Source organism: Malus sylvestris, chromosome 8, assembly GCF_916048215.2.
Source record: "Malus sylvestris chromosome 8, drMalSylv7.2, whole genome shotgun sequence".
Classification (NCBI taxonomy): domain Eukaryota; kingdom Viridiplantae; phylum Streptophyta; class Magnoliopsida; order Rosales; family Rosaceae; genus Malus; species Malus sylvestris.
Genome location: NC_062267.1, coordinates 6,468,021 through 6,485,220, shown reverse-complemented (window position 1 = coordinate 6,485,220; position 17,200 = coordinate 6,468,021). Strand labels below are relative to the sequence as shown.

General features: G+C 37.9%; 1 protein-coding gene and 3 long non-coding RNA genes across 9 annotated transcripts in view; 2 read left to right on the top strand and 2 right to left on the bottom strand.

The window, feature by feature from the left end:
- Positions 1-16,905, bottom strand: part of LOC126632939 (probable disease resistance protein At4g27220) — a 44,047-nt gene extending 27,142 nt beyond the window's left edge. The window contains exons 1-3 of one of the 2 annotated variants that reach the window (XM_050303477.1): positions 16,769-16,905; positions 16,281-16,364; positions 10,760-11,779 (exon numbers count right to left, since the gene is read on the bottom strand). In XM_050303477.1, coding sequence (XP_050159434.1) covers positions 10,760-11,779; positions 16,281-16,364; positions 16,769-16,811 — 1,147 coding nt within the window. In that variant the 5' untranslated portion in view covers positions 16,812-16,905. The remainder of the gene's footprint in view (positions 1-10,759; positions 11,780-16,280; positions 16,365-16,768) is intronic. The other variant, XM_050303478.1, reaches the window with a different exon arrangement.
- Positions 313-1,049, bottom strand: LOC126632949 (uncharacterized). The gene is made up of 2 exons (XR_007626908.1): positions 962-1,049; positions 313-556 (listed from the first exon to the last, which is right to left on the bottom strand). It is a non-coding gene; the product is annotated as an uncharacterized LOC126632949 (long non-coding RNA).
- LOC126632951 (uncharacterized) lies at positions 2,296-6,665 on the top strand. Its single transcript, XR_007626910.1, has 3 exons — positions 2,296-2,347; positions 4,226-5,065; positions 6,513-6,665. It is a non-coding gene; the product is annotated as an uncharacterized LOC126632951 (long non-coding RNA).
- LOC126632945 (uncharacterized) lies at positions 6,671-8,192 on the top strand. Of its 5 annotated transcripts, none has more exons than XR_007626904.1 (6): positions 6,672-6,722; positions 6,946-7,005; positions 7,199-7,274; positions 7,394-7,443; positions 7,478-7,508; positions 7,594-8,192. It is a non-coding gene; the product is annotated as an uncharacterized LOC126632945 (long non-coding RNA). The 5 variants fall into 5 exon arrangements; XR_007626902.1 differs by having other exon boundaries at positions 6,946-7,037; XR_007626903.1 differs by having other exon boundaries at positions 6,680-6,722; positions 6,946-7,033.
- Positions 16,906-17,200: the final 295 nt, after the last annotated feature.

Below are 17,200 nucleotides of genomic sequence, written 5' to 3'. Positions count from 1 at the left end.
TCCAATTCCCTCTAATTCCTCAACTTTCTCAAATTCTTTAAAATCAATTTCTAATTGAATACACCTGGAATGTTATAAACTTCTTTAAAATCTTAATTGAATACACCTAGATTTCTAAGGATTTTAATAAACTATCTTAAAATTCTAATTGAATACACCTAGAATTTCAGAGAATCATTTAAAATCCCAATTGAATACCCCTAGATTCATTAAAAGAATTAAAATCCTTTAAAATCCCAATTGAATACACCCCCCTTATTTTTCGTTCAGAACAGACTCAGTTTTTCTTCTTTTAATTCATCAATGCACAAGTTTTTCCATGAATTTTTCCCTGGATTCTACTTTAAGAATGAGTTTAAATGTACATATATATACACGCCGCAAGAAAATATAAACTTACTAATCATTGTGCCTATCAAATACAGCCCCTTAGATCTAAAAGCAAAACAGGAAACTCCGAGAAAGACAAAGGTGCTCTACCTAGCGGAAATGAGGATCACAAGCACAGCGGATGCTAGTCACTCCAATTATCCTCGTCCTTGGATGGTCCTTTATCCTGCATTTCCAAACATGCATAAGATACAAGCCGCTAAGCAACTAATAAGGTTAGTACATATATTTCCATTCTTGGCGGCGACCAAACTAGAATTTGTCTATCATCGCCACCAGTGTACAATTCCTGTAATGAGAGATATGAATTACAATTCATACAGGATTCAAAAATCATCAATAATCCATAGATAACAAGGTGAGCTCATGGAATAAATAAATTAACGGAGGAAAACTTCAACAGGCTTTGTAATTTTAAATCTGATCTTAGAAAATTTGGAAAAAGGGCTTACAACTCCCGTTAATTGACATAGAAGTTGGAGCAACTGACTTTAATATTAAATGCATTTTAGTTTATAAAGCATTGATTGGAAAAGACCAGTAGAAAAATCGTAAATTGTTTGAAGAGTACCTGATCCTGTGAACTAAACCGGCAACAGTTTACATGTTCATAGTGACCACGAAATTTCAGGGATGTTTTACCTGACCACATATCGAATGCCTGAGAAACAAAATCTGGATGTCAAATGTTGAAGTTTGTAGAGATGCTTGTATTTTAATCCACATGTACAATTCAAAAGACTCAAACCCACGAAAATAATGCATTACCTTCACAGCTGTCATGCATGGAACAAAAACAAGCTCCGAATTCTGACTTGTAGCTAACTGTATGGGCTTGCTGCTTTGCATACGCACAGTTTCAAAGTTCACCAAAGTATTGCAGCCAGATTCTATATCCCACAACCTCAGTCTTGAATTGGAACCTGAAATGCAAAAGCTCGATCAATGACATCGGCAGTGAGGAATGAATGAAAAACCAATTAGACTCAAACATTAGGAAAAGCCCCAGAGGCAATATCACAGAGGTGGACTTGAACATCTTCGGTTCTGGCAGCAATGAGCATGTGAGAAGTTGCCAACGGCGACATTGCAGTCCGGTACATCTTCCCCGACATCTTGAAGTCCATAACTACCTGAGTCGTATTTGTATCCCAAACATTGATGTGATGATCGTACGACCCCGTCACAAACAGTCCGGTGTTGACGGGATACCACATGGCGGAGGACACCGCGTACTTACGCCCGTGCTCGTGCTGCTTATCCATTGCAAGCAGGCATTTATGCCTCGTGACAGCTCCGCCGCCCACGTTATCGGTCCCGCACTGGACATCGAACACGGCGGCGAAAGTATCGGAGGCGCCGAATAACATGTACCGGCCCTCCGTCAAATCGAACTGGAGAGAGTTGACGGAGCCTCGATGAGGGGAGATGATGTCTTTGTGATTGGAGAGTTGGAGCGTTTGGATAACAGGTACCGGCCCTCCGTCAAATCTACATGCCCAATACCTCGAAGGAAAGCTACTTGCTTTTTAGAGTATGCACCATATGTTGTGTTTGGCTCATACATTTGTGAGTAATTATGAGTCATGTGTTGACAACAATTGAAGACATGGTGACTACTACAATCCAAATGTCTTTCGGCTTGTAAACTAAACAAAGAAGTGGACATCATCATGTAAAGACATAATCATGAGTAAAGACATCATCATTGTAAGAAAAGAGAAAAAGGTGGTGCTTTTTCTTTAATGATTATACAGACATCATGATGTTGGGAATAAAATATGAGTGTGAGTGACCTTATATTGAGAGTGCATTCGGATGAGAACGTGTGGTAGAAAGATATAGTGTGAGAGTGAGAAACTCTTGGGGAGAGTGAGTCTCTTAGTAAAATTCTGTGAGGGTACAAAGGGATTGGGGTTTGGGTTATGTCGATTTAACTCAAGTGTATCTTGTACTAGTTATTCTCATAGTGAAGAGCAATATCTCTCCGGGGACGTAGGCAGGTTTTTGCCGAACCTCGTAAATTTCTCGGTGTCTTTATTTCTTGTATTTTATTATGTTCAACTGAGTGTGATTTTGGTGAGGTTGTAATCTGAATCTCGTTTCCGCACTGACGAACGACCAAGGCACAACAATTGGTATCAGAGCTTTGTTGGAAGCTTTGGTTCATTGACGGTTCAGATTTGTTATTCACCATGATGACTACAAACATGTCATTTTCAGTTGAGAAGTTTAATGGGAAAGGTAGTTTTACTCTCTGGCAGATGAAAGTAAAGGATGTCTTGACTCAACAAGGCTTGGCTAGAGCTTTGAAGGGAAAAGATGGGAAGCCTAAAGAAATGAGAGATGACCAGTGGGAGGAGCTGGAGTCGCGTTGTATAAGCACAATTCGACACTGTATAGCTGACAACATTATCAATAATGTTATGGATGAAGATTCTGCGCCTGCACTCTGGGAGAAGTTGGAAAAACTCTATATTGCTAAGAGTTTGACCAACAAGTTACATCTGAAGCGGAAGTTGTACAAGCTAAAGATGGATGAAGGCAGGAATCTCATGGACCACATGAACGAGTTCAACGGATACTTGGATCAATTGCGGAAAGTTGATGTTAAGGTTGAGGAAGAAGACAAAGCCCTCTTACTTCTTACCTCACTTCCAGATTCGTATGAAAATCTTGTGACAACCTTACTGCATGGAAAAGATACAGTAAGTTTAGAGCAGGTGCAGGCTTATTTGGTGTCTTATGATACACAAAAGAAGAAGATCATTGTTGATGGTGGGCACGAGACTGCTTTAGCTGTTCAAGGTTGGAATCGTGGAAGAAAATTGGGAGAAGGATCTGAGAGAGACAATAGGTTCAAATCCGGTTCCGGAGGCAAGGGTCTACAATGCTACAACTGCAAAGAATTCGGGCATAAAAAGAAAAATTGTCCTTTGAGAAAAAGAAAGGATGATCTTGGTCCGGGTTGTAGCAATTTTGTGGCGGAAGACTTCGAGTATGCCCTCTAGGTACTCGAAGCAACACTTCTCCTGGTGATGTATAGTCTCAAGTGTTGCAGAGGTTTTGCAGCAGGTGGAGCTATAGGATTCACAGGTGATCAGATGGTCCTGAGGAAGGAGGAAGTGTGGGAATTTTGTCTGGCTCGACGGGTGTTGCTGGAAACGGGCGCGCTGACGAGTTTCCAGGTTGCAGACAATGAAGAGGAGAAAAACCTGCTGGAAGAGATGAGGATGTGTCGAGATCCTATCTGAAGCTAAATTGTGATTTTTAGCTTGCAGTAGCTGCACATGCATTGGCAGTAACTGAATCTGAACAGGACCAACGAGGTTGATTCAGGGTGTGTATGCTGAAACGTAAGGCCAATGAGCCTTGGTGATGGGTGCAAGGATTTTTGCATGGTGTATTCGCCAAGATGGAGATTGTTGTGTTTGGCTCATACATTTGTGAGTAATTATGAGTCATGTGTTGACAACAATTGAAGACATGGTGACTACCACAATCCAAATGCCTTTCGGCTTGTAAACTAAACAAAGAAGTGGACATCATCATGTAAAGACATAATCATGAGTAAAGACATCATCATTGTAAGAAAAGAGAAAAAGGTGGTGCTTTTTCTTTAATGATTATATAGACATCATGATGTTGGGAATAAAATATGAGTGTGGGTGACCTTATATTGAGAGTGCATTCGGATGAGAACGTGTGGTAGAAAGATATAGTGTGAGAGTGAGAAACTCTTGGGGAGAGTGAGTCTCTTAGTAAAATTCTGTGAGAGTACAAAGGGATTGGGGTTTGAGTTATGTCGATTTAACTCAAGTGTATCTTGTACTAGTTATTCTCATAGTGAAGAGCAATATCTCTCTGGGGACGTAGGCAGATTTTTGCCGAACCTCGTAAATTTTTCGGTGTCTTTATTTCTTGTATTTTATTCTGTTCAACTGAGTGTGATTTTGGTGAGGTTGTAATCTGAATCTCGTTTCCGCACTGACGAACGACCAAGGCACAACACCATAAAACTTAATCGATTTGAGTTTGCAAAAGAGCCACACTAACTCTCTATATTGTTGGGCAACTTCAACTTTCCTAGCTTGGGAAATAATCCTGAAACATTACAGGCCAATGTGGGGATGTTTTACAACAGGCATGGCAAAAAATATTGGGTCTTCAATAACTTTTATTCATTTGAGCAGAAAGAAATGTTCTATTTTGCTTGATAAATTTCAATAGAAGTACACTTACTAGGGTGTAAATATGTGGATACTTCAATGGTAGAAGAACATCACTTGGGTATTTACCTAGATCAGGTTCTTGTAGATAGGGGTAGATATCAAAGACTTGTGGGGAGGTGAATTTATTTATCTCATACTCGTCCTGATATTGCATATGCTTTGAGTGTTGTAAGTTAGTTTATGCACTCGCCTAGTGAAGATCATATGGTTGTGGTAATGTGAATTTTGGCATATATGAAGTCTGCACCCGGTAAAGAAAAACTTTATGGAAAAACATGGGCATCTAAAAGTTGAGGGGTTTACAGATGCAGATTAGGCTAGTAATGTTACTAACAGACGATCTACATCTAGGTATTTTACGTTTGTTGGAGGTAATTTGGTTACGTGGCATAGTAAGAAGCAGAAAGTGGTGTCAAGGTCGTTTGCGGAAGCTGAGTATAGAGGTATGGCAGACAGAATATGTGAACTTCTTTACTTACGTAAACTTTTGAGATGTCTTGGTTTTGAACTAAAGGAGACTATGAGCTCGTTTAGATGTGATTTTAAAATGACTAAAAGCGTTTTTAGAGAAAATGTTTTTTTGGTTCCAAAAGCACTTAAAGTGCTTTTTGCAAGAAGCACCAGTTATGTACTTCTTCCAGGAATGACTTTAAGTGATTTTCCAGAATTTACTTATATTTTTTACTAAGAATTGGTTCCAAAAATATTTTCACCAAAAGCGCTTTTAGTCCTTTTAAAAGCATATCCAAACGAACTCTATGTAGTTATATTGTGACAATAAATCTGCAAGGGTGATAGTTGACAATAAATATGCATGTGGAGATTGATCAACACTTTGTCAAGGAAAATCTTGAAAAAAAAAGTGTCTCTATACCGTTTGTGAGTTCATGAAAGCTTCTTACTCATGTAGTATCTAGTAAGGTTTTTCAAGACTTAATCATCAAGTTGGGCATATATGATATTTATGCTTCAACTTGAAGGAGAGTGTTGATTTGAGTCTTAATTGTAAATGTTATTGGAGTCATGTTTTAAGCTCTGATTTGGTACTAAGGTGATTCTGAAAAAAGTGACTATCAAAATAAGCTTTTTTTTATTTTTATTTTTGGTAAATATTCAGCTTCAGTTTTTTTTTTCACAGTTTTGGGTGAAAAAAGCCAAAAACACAAAGCTGCAAAACCAATCTTTGAAAAATCAGCTTTTTCATATCTGTTTTACATAAAAGTTTATCAAACACTATAATACCTTTTTTTTTTTCAAAAGTATTTTTACAAAAAAGTTTACCAAACACTCTGCTGCTTTATTTCACAACGGTTTATTCTCACAGCATAGCAGAAACAGTTTTTTTTCAAAACACAACAATACCAAACCAACTCTAACTAGGTGAGAATATGTAATCTTTAGGATTTAGTGTCCTTGTATTTTGCAATTACTTTCGTTATAGAATAAGGTGTATGTGCTTGTATATTGTAAAATCCTAAAGGATCCCTCCAACCTCATCTTTCGAAATTCACTCATTTTTCTCTAATTTTAGTACGTACACCATCATTCTTCTTTTATGGTTCCTTCGTGTTGATCCAAGTTCCAACCACTCTATTCTTCCATCGCACTCATCTTTTATTTATTTTTTATTTCAACTCACCATTGATTGTGTGGTAACGATTAAGAAATAGTAATATAAATTGTTGACGTAATTTAACCGTTACCACACAGTCGGAAGGGGGTGAGAGAGCAGAGAATCTGCCTCATTTTAAACCTTCCATTCTCGTTATTTTCTACAATTGGCCCCCTCTTCATCACTCTTTCTTCTTCTCTTTTTTTCTTTTTATCTTTTTTTTTTCTTTTTTTTCTTTTGAGTTCTTCCTTTTTCACTAACCTTTCACAAAAAAATAGGTGAAATTCATCTCTGTCGCTCACAATTCGCAAAAAAATTCTAGACTTCAAACAAACAAATCGCACACAATCGAAGTTTGAAACCAACAAATCAATTTCAAGTGTTAAGCTGCTAGGGTCTGGGTTCCATACGAACCGCGGCGCACCGTACCGTGCCGTGCCGTCGAACACAATCCTCTCTGCTCTATCTCCGGCGTTCAAGCCATTAAGGTAAGCAATTTCTTATTTATAAAACGAATTAGGGAGTTACATCGGGCTTTTGAATTAGGGATTTACAAATTGGGGATATGGGCATTAATTTTTTATTTAGGGTTATAATTTTGGAGAAATTAATAGGCTATACAGGGGATTAATTTGATTGCGTCAGAATTTGAGTTTTGGGATTGTTGATCTGTGTTTGATTTGTTATTGTATTATTGGGTTGGTTTTGCAGTGATCCGTGGATTCTTGTGATATCCGAAATTGATTAGATCAGCCATTTTCAGTTCTGTCGGTTCGTTTTCGGTTTTCAAAACTTCTTTGTATGTATGTATGTACGCATAGTTAAATCCAAACAGCCTAACACCGGTTGATGTATTCAATCTGATTTCATCTATCATCTCGCACTCAGATTTCTCTATCTTTATTTATCTATTACCTCTAATTTATAACTTTAAAATGTTTGACTGTTTTCCCGTTTTGATCAGTATGAACAAAATTCTTGAGCGGAACCATAAAAGTTGCTATTCCTCACAAGACAATGTTGCTGAGAACGAAACACAGGTGATATTTCATAATTACCGAGCCTCATCAAAATTCTATTTGCATTTTTGTGTTTGTATGTGCTGGTGGTGGTATGAGCGTCTACTGACTGTTATACTTGATGGTATATATCCTCTAAGCATGCTTGTTGGTTGGAGTCAAATGCAAAATCATAGAATCAGAATTTAAGGTTTAAAAAAAAAGAACTGCTTCTTCGTATGCAGATTACCATATGTATTTGAGAGCACAGCTGATGTAAGTTCTCTGTCTCTCTGTGCAGCGAACTGTTTTGTCTGTCAACTTTGCTTATAACTTACTCTCCTTGCTTTCCCCTTATCAGGAAAATTTTACTGATTGCAAATGATAAATGTTACGAGCATGGGAAAAGCATAACCAATTTTAAATCAGCTTTTCAGGTATGCATTGATTCCAGATTCAAACCATCACTTCCGTTTAGTATGTTGTTTATCATTTGTGATCATAGCACTGTCAGGCGGTGTTACTATTGTGAATGTTATGCAAGAAAGCAAAGAAAATTCTAATGGGAGAAAGCAAAGTTAAGGTGAAGATTTTGGTTTGTCCTTTGGCTTTCAATAATTTCAATGCTAATTAGGGGTTTTTCTTCATATGTTTTCTTTCGTGTTTCAACTTCCGATTACACTCAATTTTATGTATTTGCTGAACGCCTTCTTTGTTTTACAAAATGTTTCTATATTCCCAAATAGTTGTACCAAGAACCAACACTACTTAGATCACACGGATAGTACTTGGACCTATAAAAAGAATGGTCAAACGGATCTTTTCTCAAAGTCAAATCGCAATTGTACAAATGGCTGATAGTTTTAATGTGTTGTTAACGTTTAATTGTTTTATCTTCAAAATATTATTGCTGTATCATTAACATTTGATCGCTATATTGCCAATTTTAGTTCTAATCAATTCAGCACTTGAAGTTTAGTTTCTAATCATTTTGAGGTTTGACATTGAATAGATTATTTGTACAATATTATTAAGAGACAAATATTTGTGCAAAAAGTAGGGGGGAAAAAAAGGAATGAGTGGGCGTGGATCAAAGTGAATTAAAGAATTTCAAGAGTCAATTTACTGGTATCCCATACTTCGTTTGATTCTATTATCAATCCATTTGACAATCAAAAGAGAGAGAGAGATGTTGATAAAAAAAAGGTTTGATCTTTTGGGAAAAATGATACAAAGGGTTGAATTTAATTTTGATATATGATTAAGAATATGTGCTTTCGAAGGGTTTCAATTTTTTGTGATTAATTTAATTATTTTTATTTTGAAGATGTAAAAGCACCTTAATTTGGTGATTAATTTAATTATTTTTATTTTGAAGATGAAATTGGCGGAGAGAATGTTGCGTCAAGATGATCTTGGAGACCGTCAATATACATGCTACTCTTAGGCACATATATATATTCAAAACTTTCTACACCAACAATATTTCAAACACCGCAACAACGCCCGAGTACACCAGCTTATGAAAACTAAAAATCAAGCAAAAAATTTATTTTAAATTATTCGAAATTTAATTTAAAAAGGGCAGAAGATTGTCTTCGTTAAAACCCAAAACCATTACACACAGAAATAACAAACATGTTAACAAGAGAACTAACCATGCAGCAAAGTTGTTAATTCTTTATGTACATTGAGTTTAGTTTTGCCACGACCACCACGATCCATCAGCAACATCTGCATCACCTTCGCTCTATTTGTTAGAATCATCATAGCTTCCGTCATCATTAACATTGTCACCCTCACCAACACCATCATCTGTATCAACAGTCAACATCATCATCCTCATGGCCACCGCACATAATGTTCTGTTATCCGCACTCCTTGTAGTTCTGGGGAACTCTTCCACTCAGAGCTGTTGATCTTCAACTTAGGGCATTCATATATATTTACAGTTTTCAAGCATGGGAATTTGACAATGCAATTTCCAGAGAAGAAATCTTGCAGACTTGGTAGAGAGAAAAGTTGCAAACTTTGCAACTGGCAAAAAGAAATCTCACCATCATTTCCTGCATCATCTCCATCTGATGTCGTTGCCCCTATTTCTCTCATTCTTTCACAGCCCCCAACCGTCATTGTTCTTAGCCGCTTTAAAGTTTTGGCTATCGTATATGTTGCTAAATATTTCAAGCTGTGACAACCATATACTTCCAAAGTTGTTAAATTCTTGAAGGGAATAGCAGATGACCCTATATCCTTCAATTCTGGACATACCACCACTCGCAGAACTTCCAAGTTTGGAAAAACTGGGCCTGCCCCTGGGAAATTCTCGTTGCGTAGATACAGCAACTCCCGCATTTCGTAAAGCGTCAATGAGTTGAGGGTTTCATCCTCATCATCCGATTCCCACCAAGCACCGATTAATACTTGGTATCTTTTTAACTTGTCAGTGAACAAGTCCGTCGGAATACTGCCAGCATCTGGAATATGTATGCTTAATGCAGCTAAATGAGGCAAGTCCTTCAGTTCTGAAAGGCTAGCATTACTTCTTTCTCCGCTTACTCCTTCGGGCACCCATCCGTTGAAGCTCTCTTTCATTCTCAAGTCTTCCAGACTTGTCAAACGTGATATAACATTAGGTGAAATCACTTCGAGACCATAGCAGCCCTTTAAATCCAGCAGTCGAAGACGAGTCAATTTCCCTATTTCTTCAGGCAACTTTTTAAACGTAGAATACATAAAGCTGAGAATTTCTAGTTGCGATAGCTGTCCGACTAGAGCTACGTCTCCCAACACGCAACTATCCAAACACAATGTCCGAAGATTTCGTAGGAGAAGAAGAGATGGAGGCAGCGACGAAATACGCGCATCGGTTAAATCCATAACTTTAAGCTCTTTCATCTCCTCAAAGAAGTTACCTGGGATTTCAAGCAACTCACCATCAACGTTCAAATAAAAATACTCCAGTTGTTGGCATTTCAAAACTTCAGGAAGCTCAGGGATGATATTGCAAGACAAAGAGATCATTGTGCAATTTTCAGAAAACTCCTTAATGTTTGGCCATTCCTTCAAGACATCTCCGTTTCCTCTTAGTAAGGCACGGTGGCCTTTGGATGCAATCTTGATGGCAACATCACATAACAAATCGTGCATTCTGATTGATGTATTGTCATAGGAGTCGAGTAACAGACCAGAATCTTTAAGCTCTTCAATCCGCGCATACAATGCATATCGTGCGTCCTCCACTGAATCGATGTTCTTAAACAAACCCAAACCAATTGTACATTTCAACAAGTCTGTCAGATCAGCGTATCCCGTATCATATACAAAAATTCCACAGATCAAGAATAGTGGCTTAAGCTTTTGATCATCCAATTGATTGTAACTCCACTCTAAAGCTGAGAATGCTTCTTGTTGGGCTGAGTCTTCGTAGTCAAACGCTTTTAGGCTTCTCAAGGCATTCTTCCATACTGGTAAAGCACTAGTATTTCTTAAAGAGCTTGCGACTGTGACAACCAAAACTGGCAAACCTCCGCATTTTTCGGCTACATCGGTTGCCACAGTTCGTATGTCGGGATTTTTAACAACATCACCTGCTTTCGTCTCAAATAAATGCCAAGCTTCTTCCTCGTTTAAAACTCGAAGCTCAAAGTCTTTTTGCGACCGCATCTCTGAGGATAGCAGTTTTCGAGTTCTGGATGTCAGAAGTATTCTGCAATTCGGCAGACAAGGAAGTCCTACCGCCTCCAAGTCAATGCTTTCCCAAATGTTGTCTAAAATTACAAGAACATTCTTGTCTTTTACTCTGTCACATAGACGAGGTGCTCTTACTGACATAGTTTCGCTTTCTTGAACTTCCATACCCAACTTTCTGGCAATTTCTTTTTGAATTCCTTCAAGGTTCGGATTTTGCACACTTCTTACCATAACCGCATCAGCAAATAACTTTTCTTTTACAGCTTGCCTAAGGACTTCTTCAACCAGTGTGGTCTTCCCCACGCCTCCAATACCATACACCAAAATCAGGTCGGTATTAGGAAGTCTCAGTTCATCCATGATTTCCTTTACAGTTGAAGTCCTCGAATCAAATGCCTCATAATGTCTGTCAGATACCACGGATACATCTTGTGGGCGGACATTGTACGAAATGCTAGCGAAATCTTTTTTTGCGAAGAGGTTAACAACCACCCGCTCCAACTTTGTTGATCTCCTGCCTAGCTTGTAACGGTGCACTGGGTTTGGACAAACCCCACGGAGACAGCTCATCTTTGCTTGCGTATCAGGCTTCCATAATTCGTTCGCCTTCTCGGTGATCTCAACCACTTCATCCAGCCAGTTCTGGACGTCAGTGTGGATTCCTTCACCTAGTTCTTCAGCTCGAACAACCTCCAGCCGTAGCCGCTCTCTAGCGTCATTTAAGTTGTTCACTTGAGTCTGTAGATTCTCAAGGTTGCTTTTGCAGTGAGTTAGGTAACCCACTTGGCGTATAGCTGGTTCAACTGCATACTTGTCAACTATTCCGACAATTAGACTAACAATCTCCATGCCTGCTGATGAATACAAATTAAATTAGAAGAAAAGGATCTCAAGAAATACTTTTCTTTTCTAATCGACTTATTTCAAAGTGTATTATGAAAAACGGAAAATTCTATTCCACTTCTTGAAAAAGATTACTTTTTGAATAAAACCTTGTCTAAAATTAGAAACTAACTCTAGTTTCTTGGCATTTAATTGTAATTTTCGAATATTAATTACGTTATGTGGGATACATTCATACTGAAACTAGTGTGAGATACATTTGTACCTATACTTATATAGACATCAAAGTACTCTCTCACATTTTCTTGAATAATCACGTTGGATTCTAGGAAATTTGATGGACAAATGGTAAGAACGCTTACCGTTCTTATATAAGGTCATGTCAATTTGTTTAAATGGCTTTTCCATTTGTGTTTTTAGATTTGTAAAAAGAACACATTTATTTGTTTAAAAATTTCCAATCGACATACATCATTTTATGAAAGATAAAGAACCCAATTCCAAATTCCTTTGAAAGGTTATATGTCTAATGGCCTTGCTTCAATTCCAACCAACCAAGAAACATCTTCATCATCAAATAGCCACAATAATAATACATATAATTATATCTAAATTTTACAACACCCTCCACTTTTCTTTCTATTTTTTGGATTTGATTTAGAGCAGGGCTTGACAAAAAGTCAATTTTATATTTCATTATTAAATAATTTCCTGAAAGCGAAAACCAACCAATGAACGGGGAGCCAAAACTCGATTTTATGTTTTGTTCATAAAAAATTATATATCTCTTCATCAACATATTTGTGTTTTGAGGGTTTTTGTTCTAGAATGAAGAGTGAGAGTGGTTGTGAATGCTTGAATAGTCATATCATATTACATTCGCAAGTTATTTTGTATAAATTTTGTATGTGGGATGTATTCAACAACATATGAGATGTTAAGAAAAAAAACCCTTACTTAAATATGGTAAATTTTAAAAACAGGGACTTAAATTAGATTTAAAAAAAACCATTCAGGTTAAAATCTAAAAAGAATCTTATCTAATACCTAAAGTCTAAAAGCTCCTATACAAGCCAATTAGCTTATTGCGAGGCTTATTACACTCATCTACCCCTTAATATAGATAATATCATTTGTTAAAAAAAAAAAAAAACCAATATAAAATCATTTGACTATTCAAAAGGTCTAACGTATAGTATTATTTTTTTATTAGTGAATTGGGTGTGGACTTACATAAGACAAGTGTATGCACCAGATTAGTTTCTTAGATTGAAGGGCTCAGAGTGCTCGCTAAGTAGTTGTCTTTATTCGGTAGCGAAGCTTTTTGATCCAATGAAATATTCTTGTTAAGCTGCTACGATTAGCTCCAGCATTTTATCGCTGAAACCCTCTAGTTTTACATCACATACACAAAATATTGCAGATTTAACATGGTCTCAAAGCTCAGGTTCTGATCATTAGGTTTGGGTGTTTCGTTTCATGAATTTGTGAAGAAGAAACGGGGAAACAAAACGCAAGTCTCGAAGAACCCTAACTTTCGATTCAAAGTCTCATATGGCTGGTTCGAAAGTGGTGGAGTCTTAAGGGCTCCAATCTTCAATGGGTCCAACTACAATTTTTGGTTCGTTAAAATGAAGACTATATTCAAGTCTCACGATCTCTCTTGTGGAAAAGGGGTTTGAAAACCCAGAAATGGAGGATGACTCGGGTGAGGATGAACATCTATCAGTGAAGAGGATTGCAATGAAAGAAAATGAAACTAGAAATGCAAAAGCTCTCGGTATCATCCAGCGAGCAGACTCAGATGAAATATTTCCTCGAATCTCAAACTGGAATACATCCAAGCCTACTTGGGATGTCTTGCAACAGGAATTTCAAGGGGACAAAAAGGTTAGATCAGTCAAACTACAATGCTTAAGAAGAGATTTTGAATACACAAGGATAAATGATGGTGAATCTTTATCTGTTTACTTGACTAGAATGTTTATATTGTGAACTCAAAGACTAGTGCATAAATTTTAATTAGCTTGCCTAGGACCTATGACTCTATTGCATCCATTATAGAGGAAACCAAAGATCTGGACATTGTTGGGGTTGAAGAGATGATAGATACCTTGAATAAAATTAAAATAAAATAAAATTAAACTTAAAATAAAAAAAAATAAAAAAACTGAAATCTTGTTCCAGAACTCTCCGCACCCCCCAAACTCCCTCCCTCTCTCTCCCTTCTTCTTCTTCCCCGACCACAGAAGAATCCCAAATAATTGTTCCCCAGATCTCTCCGCCGCGCCCCCAAACTCCCTCCCTCTCTCTCTTCTTCTTCTTCCCCGACTGCAGAAGAATCTCAAATAAATTCAAACAGCAAATTGAAATCATCTCTCCGCCGCAGAAAACGACGACAAAAAACCCGACTGCAGAAAACCCAGTTGCAGGGCAAGACGACGAGTAGGCGATGAGGAAGGCCACAAGGAGAGGACGACGACGAAGGCGATGAGGACTAGGAGAGCAAAGATGGCGAGAGAAAGCAACGACGACAGAGCGACGACGAGAGAAGGCAACAGTGAGGACGGCGATGGCGAGAGAAGGTGACGGGGAGGACGATAACGCCAAGAGAAGGCGAGAGAGAATGGGTCAAGTTCTCGAGCGGAGAGCGAGAGCGTGAGAGAGCGGAGAGGAAGCGAGAGCGAGAGAGAGACCGACTAAATTATACCGTGAATTTGGATGGTATAAGCAAGCAGGTAAACACTGGATAAAAAAGGTGGGCCCAGATTATTTAATCTGGTGCCTATTTAATCCAAACGGCCACCAAACACCGTACACCGTATTATCAGTACTATCCGGTGCCTTATACGGTGTGCCAAACATGGCCTAATGGTTTGGGTGTATCTCAAGAGAAACAAGGCAAAAGTGTTCTTTATTGTCCAAAGAGTAATGCTACACTTACTACATATTTGTAATCTCTCTTTAATAAAGTAGGGCCCACTAACACATTTGGTTCTCATCTCTATTAGGAGATGATACAAATGATGGTAAAATTATGTGGTAAGAATAACGTTTTTGTTTTCAAAAAGTTCAAAACAATGGTTGAACTACAACGTGGACTAAAAATAAAAAAGCTTAGAAGTGATTTGAGTTCAAGGAGTTAAGCGAGGATATAGGACTACATAAACAACTAATTGTTGCTTACTCATCATAGTAGAATGGCGTTATAGAAAGGAAAAATAAGATGGGGATTGAAATGGCAAAATCCATGTTGCTTGAAAAGAAGATGCCACATTCATTTTGGAGTGAGGCAGTTAAAACTGCAGTCTATCTTCTCAACAGATGTCCAATAAAGACACTTGATAAAATGAATCCTTTTGAAGCATTTAGTGGCAGGAAACTTGGTGTGAAGCATCCAAGGGTGTTCTATTTGTTATGTACAGATGCCAACACAATTAAGACACAAACTTGAAGACAACACCACCAAATGCATCTATGTGGGATGTAGGAGTTAAGAGAAAGGGTATAGATTTTTCAATCTTAAAACATACAAGGTGATGATTTTGAGGGATGTTATATTTAATAAAGAAGTTGTTAGGAGTTGGGACAAAAGGTTGAAGATATCATCTTAGTACCACTTAGACTTGATGAAGTGCAATGTGAAACACAAACTGAGAGTCAAATTGTGTTTAAAATTTAGTCTCTCCAACATTTAAGTTCAACACCAGAGGACCTAAAAGTGCAAGACTCTTCCTTACGATCAACATCATTAAGAATGACGAGGTTGAGTGAGATTTATGCAACCTGCAACTATCGTCTAATGGAACCTGAAAGCCTTTAAAAAGCTGAGAATGACCAATCTTGGCAGAAGGCAATGAGTGATGGAATTTTATGATTGAGAAAAACTCAACTTGGGAACTTGTGAATAGACCAAGGGGACAAACTAGTGATAGATGTGAAATGCGTCTATAAGAAGAAACTGAATCTAGATGGCTTTGTACAAAAGAACAAGGCAATACTAGTTGCTAAGGGTTATTTCCAACAATCTGGAGTGAATTTCAATGAAACCTTTGCTCCAATGACCAGGTTGGACACTATTAGGACTTTAATCTAGATGGCCACTCATGATCACTCAGAAGCTATGAGACCTACGCGCTAGCCAACTGCGCCACCGCCCCTTGTTTGGTTTCATTAGACAAGTGTATGCAAAAAATTAGTTTTTCAGATTGAAGGGCTCAGAGTAATTGTCTTTGTTTAGTAGTGAAGGAGAAGAGATAAGAATGCATGAAGGATGCTGAGCTGCTACTATTAGCTCAAGCATTTCATCTCTAAAATATTCTGATTTGTTCTTCATTCTTTTTCAAGATTGCATCACGTATGTACACTAAAGTATTGCAAATTTAACATAAACACGATAAATAATTCATACACTGACTAAAAAGTACAAGCTTGCATGGCACCAAATTTAGAAGCAAACCAAATGCCATAAATGAGATCCAAATCAAATATGGTTATAATTAAATAACGTACCCTTAGCCCTGTTGTTTATGGATGAAGTGATCAACTGCTCTTCAATATATACGTTCCTTGGAGCACCAATACAAACCGGTTGTTCTGTAAATTGAGAATGAGCTAATGAAGTAAGAAGGGTGAGTACGTAATAATTTCTTTCTTCCTTGCAAAGTTCTTTTGGATACAATTGCAATTTGCTAACTAAATGCAAAAACAACTAAGAAATCTAAAAGCACTAAGTTTTATATTCTTCTAACTTAACATGTGTACCCTAAAGCTAAATGTAATGGTTATCAAATAAGCTCTAAATCGCATGTAAAATTGTGTACGTCACTAAGGTCAACTAAAAAAAGATGCAGGTCACCAATTAGGATGGACTAGAAAGTTGTGCCTGCGCATTGCCGAGGGATTAAAAATTGTAAGAGAGATTGTGTTTCGAAGATACAAAGTGTAAGATCCCACATCGCCCATGGGAGTGATCATTAAATGTATATTATTATCCTTACCTAGCACGAAGCCTTTTGGGAGCTCACTGGCTTCGGGTTCCATCGGAACTCCGAAGTTAAGCGAGTAGCGCGCGAGAGCACTCCCATGATGGGTGACCCACTGGAAAGTTCTCTTGTGAGTTCCCAGAAACAAAACTGTGAGGGCGTGGTCGGGGCCCAAAGCGGAAAATATCGTGTTACGGTGGTGGAGCAAGCCCAGGAAGTGGTCCCACCCAGGCCGGGATGTGACACAAAGAGTAGGACTTGGATTGTCTGCCCTCCTAGTTGTGGTGCCCTTCCATGCCCTCTTATTTTGTGCGATCACGGTTAAGCCACGTCAATATTTTATATTTTAATTATTTTTTGTCTTATTATCTCATTAAAAAATTAATATAAAATATTGACGTGGCTTAACCGTGACCGCACAAAATAGGAGGGCATGGAAGGGCACCA